General features: G+C 45.0%; 1 protein-coding gene and 1 long non-coding RNA gene across 4 annotated transcripts in view; one reads left to right on the forward strand and one right to left on the reverse strand.

The window, feature by feature from the left end:
- LOC115050524 (uncharacterized) overlaps window positions 1-1,995 on the forward strand; it is a 16,324-nt gene extending 14,329 nt beyond the window's left edge. Inside the window, exon 7 of the long non-coding RNA XR_003841206.1 lies at window positions 1,769-1,995. This is a non-coding gene — a long non-coding RNA (uncharacterized LOC115050524). The remainder of the gene's footprint in view (window positions 1-1,768) is intronic.
- LOC115050522 (zinc fingers and homeoboxes protein 2-like) overlaps window positions 1-13,348 on the reverse strand; it is a 78,600-nt gene that overhangs the window by 5,623 nt on the left and 59,629 nt on the right. For 2 of the 3 annotated variants that reach the window (XM_029513356.1, XM_029513357.1), the window contains 2 exons: window positions 7,744-11,036; window positions 5,232-5,415 (listed from right to left, as the gene is read on the reverse strand). In XM_029513356.1, coding sequence (XP_029369216.1) covers window positions 5,235-5,415; window positions 7,744-10,703 — 3,141 coding nt within the window. In that variant the 5' untranslated portion in view covers window positions 10,704-11,036 and the 3' untranslated portion in view covers window positions 5,232-5,234. Of the gene's footprint in view, window positions 1-5,231; window positions 5,416-7,743; window positions 11,037-12,974; window positions 13,080-13,348 lie in introns of those variants that run through there. The other variant, XM_029513359.1, reaches the window with a different exon arrangement.

The following is a 13,348-nucleotide window of genomic DNA, read 5'->3' on the forward strand; positions in this document are numbered from 1 at the left end:
TCCATTCAACAACACCAACAACTTGAGGGCAAAAATGAGTCACTTTTGTGAAACATTATCTGCATCGTCCTCCAGATTGCTTCTTTAGGTTTTCTTTATTTGAAAAAAATAAAACAAATAAATAAGTAAAAATAAAAATTTCTGCAGCAAATTCCTGTGAAATTTAGCAGAATGTTTCTGAAGAGGATTTTTGGTTCACTTCCAGCAGCTTCTTTTTTCAAATAAAGGCGCTTTAACGTTATTTCCCTAATGGACTACTGCAGTGAGATGAATTCAGCACATCAGTGTCGTGAGTCTGATTAAAAAAGAAAATAAATTATTTTAATTAAATCTATTTAAGCTCAGAACAGCAGCAGCGCGGCCGACGGCTGACCAACAGTCCGCCTGTGGATATCAGTGACTCAGCTTTGGTGGCGGATTAACACAAGATCTGGGAGATACCACCTTAAAAAAGGAGAAACACATCCCAGTCTTTTCTGGGTTTTTGCTTCCTTGACAGGAAGAGCGCTCCGGCCCCTGTAGACCTCTGAGGCGTCTGAAGCAGGAGAAACTTCGGTTATTCTGGTTCAAATGGATTTTTTATAGAAAATAAGGAGACGCTGTGCTGGTTTAGTCTTCGTTGAGCAGAATCTGGAAAACCTGCTCTGTTTTTGGAAGAGAAGGAAAAAAAGAGAAGCTGCTCCTTATTAAAGCTGATGGTAGGAAATAAAAACATTGTTTCAAGACGGTGGTTACCTGGAAACAGGTAACTCTGCTGCGTCTGTTTTATATTAAAATAATGACAAAGAGCGTGGGGGGGTCGGGGGGGGCAATTAAGCCTCATCTATAAGCTACGACTGTTGATAAGTTATTATGGGACGCTCTCGCAGCGCTCGGCTGATTAAATGAAGCCCTGAGCTGCTGTGATTAGTGAGACAGGACAATGGATGGTGCACACAAACTATTAACACACACACACACACACACACACACACACACACACACACAGTGGAGGCGTCGTACCAGGAATTTGTTTTTGCTTCATCGATCGTTATGACACTTTACTTCATTCTGGTTTATACCGTCGCTCTTTAATGGCATCACCTTCCTGCTGTGACCTCTGACCCCTGACCTCACCTCCCCCCTTTATCTATCATTTTCACTGAACATTTTTCCCCACAGTGGGACAAATAAAGTGTACAAAAGGTTATTTTGTTAATATTTAATTTCTCCACCTTTTCAAAATGTGAGAACTGGTTTTGTCTGCAGCTGCCTCCTGGTTATTAATTACAGCGCCGTTATTCTTAATATTCTCTTCTTTCTTCCATTAACGTCACCGTCTCCCCAAAAAGGACAGCGTTAGGATTAATACAGATTAATATCTGAGGATGTATATTTCATTTTGATTATGTTTTGCTGAATTGTTGAATGACTTTGCCATTAGGACGTCTTTAATTTCTGTAATGGGAGCCGTGTGAGATGATCGTTTCTGAGATGCAGACTGATTTCTAATTTATTTTTAATTTCTTGTTTAATTTTTTTTTTTTTCAAGAGACTGCAGTCCTCATTTCTTCATATCTCGGGCTGTTTGGTATTTTATTGACAGTCAGTTAGACGGCCTCTCTTTGTGGTCTAATTCTAAAGTCTTTTAAAGCTGCATTAATGAATATAGACAGATTTTTAAGGACGCATTTACCGACAGTCAGAGGTCAGAGGTCACACGATGTTCGGCCTGTGATGTCGGGTTGTATCAATAAAATTGACCTGCTCTGTCGGTTTATTCTTTCAGGTTTGAATAAGCAGAATCAGGAAAAAACTGTTGCTGAACTGGTGCAGAATGCTGATGTGACGGCCGGAGAGTGCTTTGGTACAATGAAGGACACGCACACACACACACACACACACACACACACTCATGTTTTTAGTGTTTTTTGTGGTGCATTGTGAAGGGGCTTGAATATTGAGTCAAAAGTAAAAAATGCATTTTGTGTTTAGTGAAAGAAAAATAAAATGTGCAGAGCTGAAAAGATTCGTGTGGTGAAACATCTTTTCGTCTTCTCAACACACACACACACACACACACACACACACACCCACACACAACAACAATACTCTATTCAGAATCTCACATGTCACCTCTGAGGTGAGGAGTCGCTTCTGACGTTGGCTTGTTTTTTTCCTTATTCCTCCCTTGTGTACCTGAGGGGTGGAGCTTAACAACATATCTAACAAAGCCAAGTGAGATACACACACACACACACACACAGCGATGGAAAATATACTTTCAAAACACACTACAATGACTTCACTGTCTTCAGACTTTGGCTCTCGGCTCCATCTGTCACGACTAAAGAGGAAGAAGAGCGTGCAGCTGTGAGTTATATTTCTTCGAGATAAACTGAGGAATGAATTCAGACGGCGCTCCGAATGCGTTATTAGAAACAACAAACGACGCACAACGCACAGTTTTCACGTCTGTCTTCACAGACTGATTCCTCCGAGGTCTCTGTTCTCAGGTGTTGTTGTCAGAGCGGCTGTTTGCAGCCTCCACTTATTTGTTCTACATCTTGGAATCCAAAGCTGAAGAGTCTTAAACCTTCATCCTGTCTGATGCCCCTCAGGGGGCGACTTCAGAAGTCCAACTGTGTTGAAGTCTATGGGAAAATGTCCCTCCAGTCTGAAATACAACATGATGTTCATTTAGAGGGAAACGGACCAGGAAGAGAGGGGGGGAGTAGTGGGCAGGGCTACTGTGTGACTGACAGACTTCACCAGCCAATCAGGACAGAGTACAGAGCAGGTCAGATCCACCTTCACCTCCAAATCTGGTTTCTGCTGGTTCAAGAAAAAAAAAAAAACTAAACTGGAAACTTCAGACGGATGGCCGACGTCACTGAGGTTTTAACTTTTGATCACAAAAACACACCACCCAAAAAACGTTTACTGCGAGAGAAGAGATGGTTTTGGTTTGTTTTTTGTTTTTTTAAAGGAGCAGCAACACCCTCTAAATGGTTAAAGTGTGAAAAATGACTAAAGGCAGCTCCGACCATATTTCAGCAGAGAGCTGGAGCGCGGCTCCAAACTGGGGCAGATTTTTCCATCAGGAGTGTTTGGTGGATTCCAGCGTTCACCTGCCACAGTCGGTCGCCTGTGAGCCAAACTGATTTGGAGAGCCGGATTCAGCCTCCAACACTAACTGGCACCTGAACTGAGCGTCTGGCAGAGCAGACGAATGTGCGACCGCAGTCACTAACTGCCAGAGTTTAGGCAGCAGCTCGTGTTAATTCATCAGCTGAATCACATCGACCTGAACGGCTCACCTCGACGCTTCGCCGCCGCCACTGCAGCAAAGTGACAGTTTGATTTTACATGCTTGACATTAAACGTTAAATTCTGGAAAAAAAATTAAAGAAATTGACCTCTATGCAAATAAAGCTGCCGGCTGCTTTGTTTGGTGTTTCTCAGTCTGTGTGGGACGAAGCAGAGAGGTGGAGAGTGGAGGAGTTAGAGAGAGCAGCTGCAGCCACCCCAAGAAAAACCTCCACCAAATAAACACGGCTAATAAATAAACACAATCTGTTCGGCTACGTTATAATACTTTATATTTTATTATATTGGAATGTACTGCAGAATTTTCACAACTAATGAATAAACACTCTGTTTGGACAGACAGTTATAATGCATTTCCTATAAATTAGTTATCTGTTAAATTGCATCACAATATTCACACTATTTATGTTTTACGTTGTATATTATTTGAATGAATGAAACATTATTTATTGTCAGTTGTCACATTACTGTATAATTGATATTCAAAATGTTTGTGTGGTTTTTATGATGTTCTCCAGAAGAAGAAGGATGACTGAATGTTTCTGCTCGTACCCTCTAAGCCAACATCTGGACAGCTGCTGGGGGTCTGCACTAGCAGCCGCCTTCAGCCGGAGCCAGCCGGCCTCTTTCTGCTCAAACAACAATTAAAAGACAGAAGGATGAAAAAGTTTCTTTTCTGCATTTCTGCAGTTTCTCTGGATGAATAAATACAATTTCATTTTACTGTTTTTAAGGAATCCAAAAATGTCCACGTGTCAGAAACCTTCCTCAGACGGCCGCCGCCTATTGATTACAGATTGCAGCTGTCAGCCGTTGATCTTGAAGGCATCCAGACTTGGTGACAGTCAGACGAAGCGAAGAAGTCGAGTCTCCGCCTTGTTTGCTTGTTTGTTTGTCGCCAGGAATTCATTTGAACAGATTCTATTTTGAAGAGCAAACATTAAAACTTTGTGCTGTCAGAACAGACGGCGGAGGGAAGAGGACTCTGTCGTCACGCTCTGCCCCAGGCGGAGCCTTTTATCTATCAAACTTTACCCCACCGGGGGGTCTGCTGCTATTTCTGGCCTCCGGTGAAAATGTCTGTCTTCCTAAATTTTCCTGAAGTTGGTGTTTGTCAGCCAAAACTCACACAGCAGGCGGCCGGCTGGATGGACGTGAACAGGCTGGGCAGCGGGGGGTTAAATCACTTCAGTCCCTGAGGATGTAAAAACCGGCCTCCTCTTTCCGACCTTTTCAAATCTAAAAGAACCGAAAATGAAACAATTCTCCGTAGAATTTTGATGAAATCTGCGATCAATAGATCCACACGATGAGTCTCAGTCCAAAAAAAAAAAAAAATAAAAAATGTTGACATGGACTCTGGACCTGCATTCTACCCAACGACCTTCAGGGTCAGGGCTGAAGTCTATGGGAAAATGTCCCTCCTCCTCTGGTCTCAGTCTGAAATACAACATGATGTTCATTTAGAGGGAAAGGGGAGGGGTTAGGGGGCGGGGCTACTGTCTGACTGACAGACTGAACCACCCAATCAGCAGGGAGGACAGAGCAGCTGTATATAAATGCTTAAAAAATGTAACATTTTGACACGAGTCGGCTCGGAGTCTGTTTGAGAGCAGAAGGACGACAGAGGCCGCTGCGATTGGTCCGACCGCTCAGGCCCGGGACCTGCAGGTCGCTGTCACGTGATCGAACTGATCAACTCTAAACTAACTGGGACTAATCCCTTTTAGATTGATACCTGAGTGAGAGCTGAAACTGAAAACGTCGCTCGGCTTCACTTAGCTTTTCTGAATCAGCGAGTCATCATTTCACTGGGACATAATTCACACTTCCAACATGTACAACATGTCTTATTTTTGACACCAATGAACCACCAGCTCTGTGGACGCCGTTTCACCTCCGACCACGAAGCGTTTTCTCACCGTTTATCCAGTCAGCCTCCCAGACGTGTCCTCCGCCATCTTCCTGTCTCGGTCCAGGAGCAGCTCCCGTCCTCTCCTTGAGCGTCCGTCGTCCAGCCAGCTCCCGAACACGTCCCGCCCTCCTGCCACGACTCCCCCGTTCTGCCCGCCGTTCTTCAGCTCGGCCACGTTCTGCTGCCTCAGTCTGTTGGACCATTACAGGTCAAACATCAATGAACACAACTAACGAGAACGAACAAGAGCCTGAAGAGCTAGACGTTTTTATTTTAACCCCGTTCAGCACGCTGAAGTTAGATTGTGTCTTTAACAGAGAGAATCAGTCCATTCTGAATAAGAGCAGACTCAGTGACATTTTTAAAAACATAAAGTCTAAAAGGGTCTGCTCTCTCTAATTATACTGAAGTTTATTCTTTGTCTAGCTCTAACTTTATATTTTACTTTTTAAATTCGGCTTCAGAAACAGAAGCTGTCTGGTCAGGTCCTCTGAACTCCTACTGTTGGTGGTTTGGAAATGAACCACCCTGTAAAAATAGATTTTTCTTTTTAAGCGACATCAGTTTGACTTTGGTTGGTTTATTTATTTAGTTATTTTAAAAGTGTGATATTTTCTCTTGTTATTTGTATTCAGGTAACGTATGTAACTTTATTTACATAAGAATGATTATGAGGATGGTTCTCTTTTATTTTCCCCAAAAGTGTTTCTGCATGGTTTGAATGAAGTTATTATTATTATTGTTGTTATTGATTTGTTTTCTGTTTTCTGCTCTTGGAAGGACACACGTGAATCATTTTTAGAACCAGCTTTTGGTGCACATAAAGTATTAAAAAGGTCCAATTGAATGCTTCCTTGTTCAATTTTTTTATTTTAGGTTTAAAAGGACAGGTTGTTTGTTTGAATTTTCCCTTTTCCATCAGTTTTATTATTCATCAAAAGATTAAAGAGCAAGATTAGATTTTTTTTAAAAATCTATAAAAATGTTATTCATTTTTTCTTCATCTTATTTTTACACAGACATCACTAATCTTTGCTTCATCATTACAGAGTCTTATAAAAACATATTTGAGTCAAGTGGAAAACACATAGACATAAGCAGATACATTAAATATGGAAATTGGAATATATTTAATTACTTTGAATGTTAAAACCCCCCGAGTCTTCTATCTAAACACAGAATTAAAAAACATTGATTTAATTCTGATAAAAGGACGGGGGTTAACAATCAGCAGAAAGCCAAATAACTTCTCAAATCAGCGCCAAGGAGTTCTGTTTGTTTCTCTTTTTATATTGCAATAATATTCAGAGAAATTTAACTCTGATAGAGGAAATTTTCTTCATGTAATGTGAAAAGAAATCAAGTTTTCCAATGATGGTGGAGGCCTCATGTGACAAGTCTCAAGAGAGCATCACTCAATTACAACGGGGACAAACCGGATATCAGGACTCACTTTTATTTCACTGTATTCCGAAATAATAAAAAAATAAAGTCAACTTTTGTGTGAAATGAAGAGTCAATTTTGACGCTGACTTCTAGTTTGAACTTAGCTGAGCGGCTTTGTTAGATTTGGAATCTCTTTGTGCCGCTGTTTGTTTTCCGTATGATCTGCTGCTCTGAAGTCCTCCTGACTCCTGTCTTTACAGACCAAACCCGAACCCGGCGCTGCCTAAACCGCTCTTACTTTAACCGAAGACGTCCCAGACTGCAGGCAGACAGCGCAGACTGAAAATGAACGTCCTGAAAACAAAAAAATCATTTTGGACTCACAGGTCAACACGAAAGTCGTGATGGGAGCAGAAAGATGAACGAGCTAAATGTGGAACTTTTCTGTGAAACTGAAACAATCTCGACATTTTTGGGCAATTTTGGTCAAACAAATAAAATGAAGCTGACTCTTTGTGAGAGAGCTCAGTGTGTTCATTTTCACTTTTACCATCGCATCTCTTTAAACGTTATTAAGCCCACAGAGTGTATATGCTTCCATAAATCATGCTGTCTTTAGAGCTTTTATTGCTCCGTGTCGGTCTGAGCTGTTTCTTTACTCCTAAAACTGGAGAATCAGCTTCTTTTAACAAGCCCTGAGTGCCTCTTACTTCCATTTATACACTTGTGAACAAAGTTCACAGAATTTTATCAGTCAGCTGCTTTTACAGCCAAACTAAAAAGGGATCACTCCTTTTTAAATGATTCCACAGATTCAGAATCAGCTCAACCTCAGTTAATTATATATGGAACTGAGTGAAGACTGGAATAAAACGCACTCTTTCCTTCCTCTCGTGTTTGGATTGTTTCTGTCTTTATCTGATCAGGAGTTCTGCTCATTAATGATAAAAAAAATCAGCTACAAATATCTGATTCAGAAACATACAGGACTGATTCAGAGACTCTCTGATTGGCTGTGACATCACCCACCGGAGCCAATAGGAGCGTCTGACGTAGAGACGTGACTCCAGACGTCACTATCAAAGTTACATCCTGAAAAAGTAAAACCAGAACATGAAGTAAAAGGACTGTACCTGCCAGAGAAGCGTTCGTGGAGTTGCTGACTGCTGAAGTTGTTGCTGCGCTGCTCCATCAGCCATCCCAACTCAACCTCGAGCACTTTGCTGTTGCTGTTGTTTGTTACGGCTCCTTCCTGACTGCGCTGGATTATGCTGGAGGGAGCGTTTTCGGGGGAGCAGGAAGGCGGCCCCTGCCCGCCATTTACGCCGTTGTTGTGAAAAAGTTCTGTCAGCTCCATGCCACCGCTCTGCAGCCGACTGTCGTTGAACCAGCAGGCCAGGTCGGCACGAGCCAGTCCTGTCCGACCCTCCAGCTGGCTGAACTCCTCAGGGGAAGGCCACCGGGTTTGAGCAAAGTCGTCCTTGAGGAGTGCCAGGGATCGGCTGTCTGGAGGCACTGAGCAGGAATTTGGGTTGGGGACGGAGGGTGCGATGGGGCCTGGAGCGATGATGTGCGTGGATGGAGGCGGGCTCTTCAGGTGGCCCACACCGCTGCTTGGTTTGTGAATCCCGTTCAGCTGGAGGGTTTGGTGCTGCTGTTGCTGCTGCTGTAGTCGTTTGTCAGCAACGACGCCCACGCCAGACCGCTTCGTGCCCATGGAGTTGAGAAGTGCTTGTTCCAGGTTGTCGCGTAGCGCACGGCGCTCCACGAACCAGCTGTCGATTTCCTGTTGCGACAGGCGGGTGGTGGCTGACAGATTGTCCACATCGCTGTGCGTCGGGAAGCTGTTCCTCAGGAAGTTTTCCTCCAGGATCTTCAACTGTTCTGCCGTCTTTCCTTTCATCCTCTCAAGCAAAGGGAACTGCGTCAGCACAGAGGACTTCTGCTGAAAGTCGGATTTCTGCGCCGCTGTTGCGTCACCACCGTCCAGATGCATCACTCCGTTGTTGTGAGCAGGAGGGGTCTGATTCTGGGGCCATTTCACATCTAAGCGAGTCGTCCCATTGGAGTGGGAGTCGGCCATCGGGGCGAGTACCTTGTCCCCTCTGGGATAGCTGGCTTTCAGCTCCACTCCCTGCTGCTCTTTTAGCTTCTTGCCGTCCAAGGAGAAGCCTGGAATTTGGGCCGAGGCTTTTGCCGGAGCGCGGATGGACTGGATAATGGTCGGCCTCCGAAGCTGAGGAGTGACGAGCGGAGGGGAGTTTGGCAGCTTCAGATCAGCAGTTGGCAAAGTGGGATGCTTTTCTTTGGAAGTGGTGGGCAGGCCACGAGGAATAAGCAACGAGTTTTTGAATGGAGGGGCGAAGATCGGCGGGGGGGCTATCATCGGTCTTGTTAAAGACTCTGGAAAGACTATGGAGGGCAGCGACACCACTGGCTTTGTTTTGGGGCTTCCAAGTGTCGAGAGAATCTTCCCTTTGGATGACAAAGATGGCGATGACGGCGTCGATGGCGGTGGCATTAAAGGCACAGCTGTGGACGACCTCTTCATCTCTGTGGTTACCAGAGGAACTGCTACAGGTCTCTTCATCTCCATGGGAACAGGAGGCGGAGCCATTGGGAGGCGTTCTTTCTGGGGCGGAGGGGGCGGTGGAGGAGCCATGAGGCCCTTGTCTTTTGCGTCGCCTGAATGTGGGGCGACCGCCATGACGGGTCGCTTGGACTCTGGGCCGAACACCGTTGTCAGGTGTGCTGGGAGGGTTCGTTTGAGGCTGTGGCTGGAGCCAACAGCGACTCCAGTGGGAGCGTTTGTGGTGGGGACTACACTTAACCCATTGGACACTGTCGTACGCACATAACCTGGATGCTCAACCGTGGTGTGGACGACGGGCTGCTGGGAGACTTTGGCAGACGGCTGAGAGATGGAGCTCGTAGGCAGGACGGTGAACATGTGATGGGCGGGAGGAATGGAGCCATTGAACATCTTCTTCCTGGCTTCCTCCACCTCCTCTGGGGACCAGGTGATGCCTTGTTTTAGTCTCTGGGTGGTGAACCAGACTTTGATCTGCTCCTCTGGATGCTTGGAGGCGGCCGTCAGCCACGACAGCTCGGCGTGGGTTGGGTACGGAAACTTGTTGAAGGAGGTGATCAGTGTTAGGTTGTCGTCTAACGAAGGGTTATATTTGGTGGTGTTCAAGGGAACAGCTATTTTTGGTACAGAGTTAAAGTTGGGCGGGCGTTGGAGCATCGGGGTGACATGGGAGAGCCCTTGGAGGATGGTGGGTTCGGGGATGATGACTGTTCCGTTGATGTTGACTGCTGTGATCTGATCCTTCTGCATCAGGCTCTTCAGATCGCTCCCCGGATAGAGCGGCTGGATGCTGTCAGGAGTTTTCACCGTGGTGGATATGCAGGGCGGGAAAGCAGAACTGCTGCTGCTCTCAGCCGGTTCGTCCATCACTTCACAATCTGCTGAATTGTCCTTGCTTTCTATCGTCTGCTCTAAGATAGTCTGACCGTTCTTTTTTATCCTTTTGAACTTGAAGTTTGTCTCGCCCGGGTGCTGGCTGTCATTGTGCTCTGTGAGCGAGTCAAACTTCTTGGTGTTGAAGTTGCAGACAGCGCAGAGGTACAACGGGTTGAGAATGACGTTGGGGTGGCTGGAGTCCACGTGCTCTTTGAAGTCATTCAGGTTCTGCGTTGAAAACGGGCAGTATTTGCACTCGTAACCTCTGGGCTGCTTTTTCTGGGATGCCGGGTCGGACTCGGCCCCCGGCCTGTCCTTCTTCTCTCTGGCTTCTACGTCTTCGATGACGGGGGGTTGGTCTTCGTTTCCCGACTGCTCCTCTTGTTCTGATGGCTCAGGATTTTGGTTTTCCACTGCTTTTGGAAACATCTGCTGGTCTGGATTCTCTGGCTTCTTCTGCTGGGAGGCTTGACTGATTTCTGTAGATTCAGATGATTCTTTTTCTGTCGCGTCGTTGGCTGCCAACATCTCCATGTCCATCACCTCCTCTGGCTCATCCTGCTCCTCAGGCAGGTCGTTGACAACCCGAACCATGCAAGGGTTGGAGGACTTTCTACGACTGGACATGGCGGCTGCTGCTGGTGGTGGCGATAATGGCAGTGCTGGTGTTGCTGATTGCGCTGAAGATACTGTATTTTTTGGCTGCTGCTGCTGGTGCTTGCCAAGGACGTCAGCGTGTCGGTAGTTGAGGGGGTCTTACTGGGGCGGATCGGGGCTGATGGTTGTGGATATTGGTTGGTGGGAGGAGGTGGAGTCTCCAGCGTGAGGGAGGGAGGGCGAGAACCGGCGGACGGCGCCGGCCCAGGACCGGTTGTGCAGTGGCGTCTCCCGCTCACTGGCAGTGTCAGCTGCTGACCTGGGCGTCATGGGAGGGCATCACAGACAGCAGCGGTGCTCAAGCTGCGTAGAAACAAACAGAAAGAGAGAAAATGACATGTTAATATTGTTTGTGTTTGGTGAGATTCGCTGCAGCCACTTGGGGAAAAGCCTAAAAGCAGAGGAAAACACATATTACAAAAACACAGAGAGAAGTCATGTTGATATTGTTTGTGTGTGATGTTCATTCACCCCGAATTAGACAAAGAACAGGAAAATGTGTGATGGGCAATGACAGAGGGGGAGAAAATAGATAATTTGCACCTTTGTAAACAGACGAAGGGAGCTTTTGGTTGAAACGGCCCATTTATTTGAGAGACGTGAGATCAGCGTGGTACCGGAGATGAAACACGGCAACATCTGCAGAGGTGTTTTTATCCTTCTGCGGTCACTTGTGCTGGAAATATACACACTGTGTTGTACAACTCTGCACTTCGGATCAAAGGTTCCCCCAAAGGCAATAAACCTAAAGCTTCGCTTCAAATCTGAAATTTGCGTCTACAATATTAAAGTTATTATGAATTCACGCCTCGGCTGTAAAGCGCCGCTTCAGTGTCGGCTCTAGAACGCCGTTTAACTGCCAAACTCATCACCAAAGATAAATACAGCAAATAAACATATAAGTCTTTTTTGTGTTCTTGTTGGTGTTGTTAAGGAAACATGTCCTCATGACTTTTATTTTATGTGCAGCTGCTTCAGGTGTTTTTTATTTTTGAAAAGAGAGAGAAAAAAATTCTGTCAACGTGAAAACATATTTCTGTTCATTTCTTCTGTTATTTTCTCTGTGATTTGCATGTCATGATTTATTGAAGCATCAATACTTTCTATGTGCGAAATTATTTCAGTCACTTAGAGGAAAATTATCATGAAAAAGTATCAACTGCAGACAAAGACTCATATTTCAGCTTTTAAATTTGGATTCAGAAGCTGTAGATGTGCGATCGGACCCTTGTTGAGCACAAAGTCCGACTGTGGGTGTGTTTCTGGTATTTAATCCTTAATTATTGGGCTCAAAATAGATTTCACTCATTAACAAATGGCCCCATAAAGCTCCCTCAGCCCACAGATCACACTGAGCCTCATTGTTGCCCCGGAGCGAAATCGATTGGTTGATTTTGGCTTTTATATAATTGATTTTCTGATTTGTTGGTCTGTTCAATAGAAAGCATCGTGTATATATATCTGTGTATACAGAAACGTTAGAATTCATCATTTTCATAACTATTTGTGAATAAAATTTTAAGTAATTTTATATTTGTAATGACTGTAACTTTATTCTCCAATAAATTATTTTAATTTTCGGCTTGAGCCCCAAAATGTCTCATTCCACTTTAAGCACTAGAATATTATTTTTACATCAATAATATTTACGTTGACTAATGTTTTCTCTGATTATTGATCCATCAAGAACTCGTTTGCATTCACTGAAGTATCTTTTATTAAATTCTCTTTGAAAGGCAACAAAGTGAGAAATTGTGTAAGATATAAAGTCGTCATTACAAATAAAAGAAGCAGCAACACAAACTAAACATCTTCTGCTGCGGATGTTTCTAATAAAAACGGAACGTCGCACGTACACGAGACAGATGTTGAGAAAGACATTGTCCAAATCAACGCCCCGTGGAGACGTCGCCCCCTCTGCCTCTGTCCCCCCCCCCTCAAAACACCCAGCCAGGTTTCTACGTCAGACGCCGTCGTTTGCTGACGGAGCCGAGACCAGAAGTTTCGAAACAAAAGTGAGATGCCGGTGCCTGGAAATTACTACGAATCCAAGAGCCACTTAATCAGGACACGCTGTTCCAGGCCGATCACATGTGAAAGCAAAAAAAGTGAAGAGTCCACAGTAACTACAAAAGACGAGGAAGGGAGAGAAAAAAAAAGTCTCCAAACTCCAAACCCCATTAAAAAGACATTAAGCATCTTTCATAGATTCGGGCAAAGACAACTTCACAGGATAATTACCCTGTAATCATGTAATAAGAGAGACTCAGTGATGAGATCTCCTGACAGCTATCATCCACACAATGGAACCGAGGGAGGGAGGCAAAAGCAAATGGAGGGAGAAAGGAGAGAGCGAGAGAGAGAGAGAGCAGGTGGAAAACGAGGGGAGAGAGAGGGAGACGAAGGAGGAAAAAGACAAAGAGCGTAAAAACTTCGGAGCTGATGAAAGAGGACAGCCACAAAGCAGAGGAGGTTCTAACTAGGCCATGGCCTGGCAGACGGAGGGAGGAAGAGGAAGATGAGCGAGAAAAGAAAGCAGATAAACATAAAGAGGGAGGAGGAGAAAAGGACAACAGAGCGTTTAAAGAGGGTGACGGTTGGTGGGAGGGGGAGAG

Source organism: Echeneis naucrates, chromosome 11 (assembly GCF_900963305.1).
Source record: "Echeneis naucrates chromosome 11, fEcheNa1.1, whole genome shotgun sequence".
Taxonomy (NCBI): Eukaryota; Metazoa; Chordata; class Actinopteri; order Carangiformes; family Echeneidae; genus Echeneis; species Echeneis naucrates.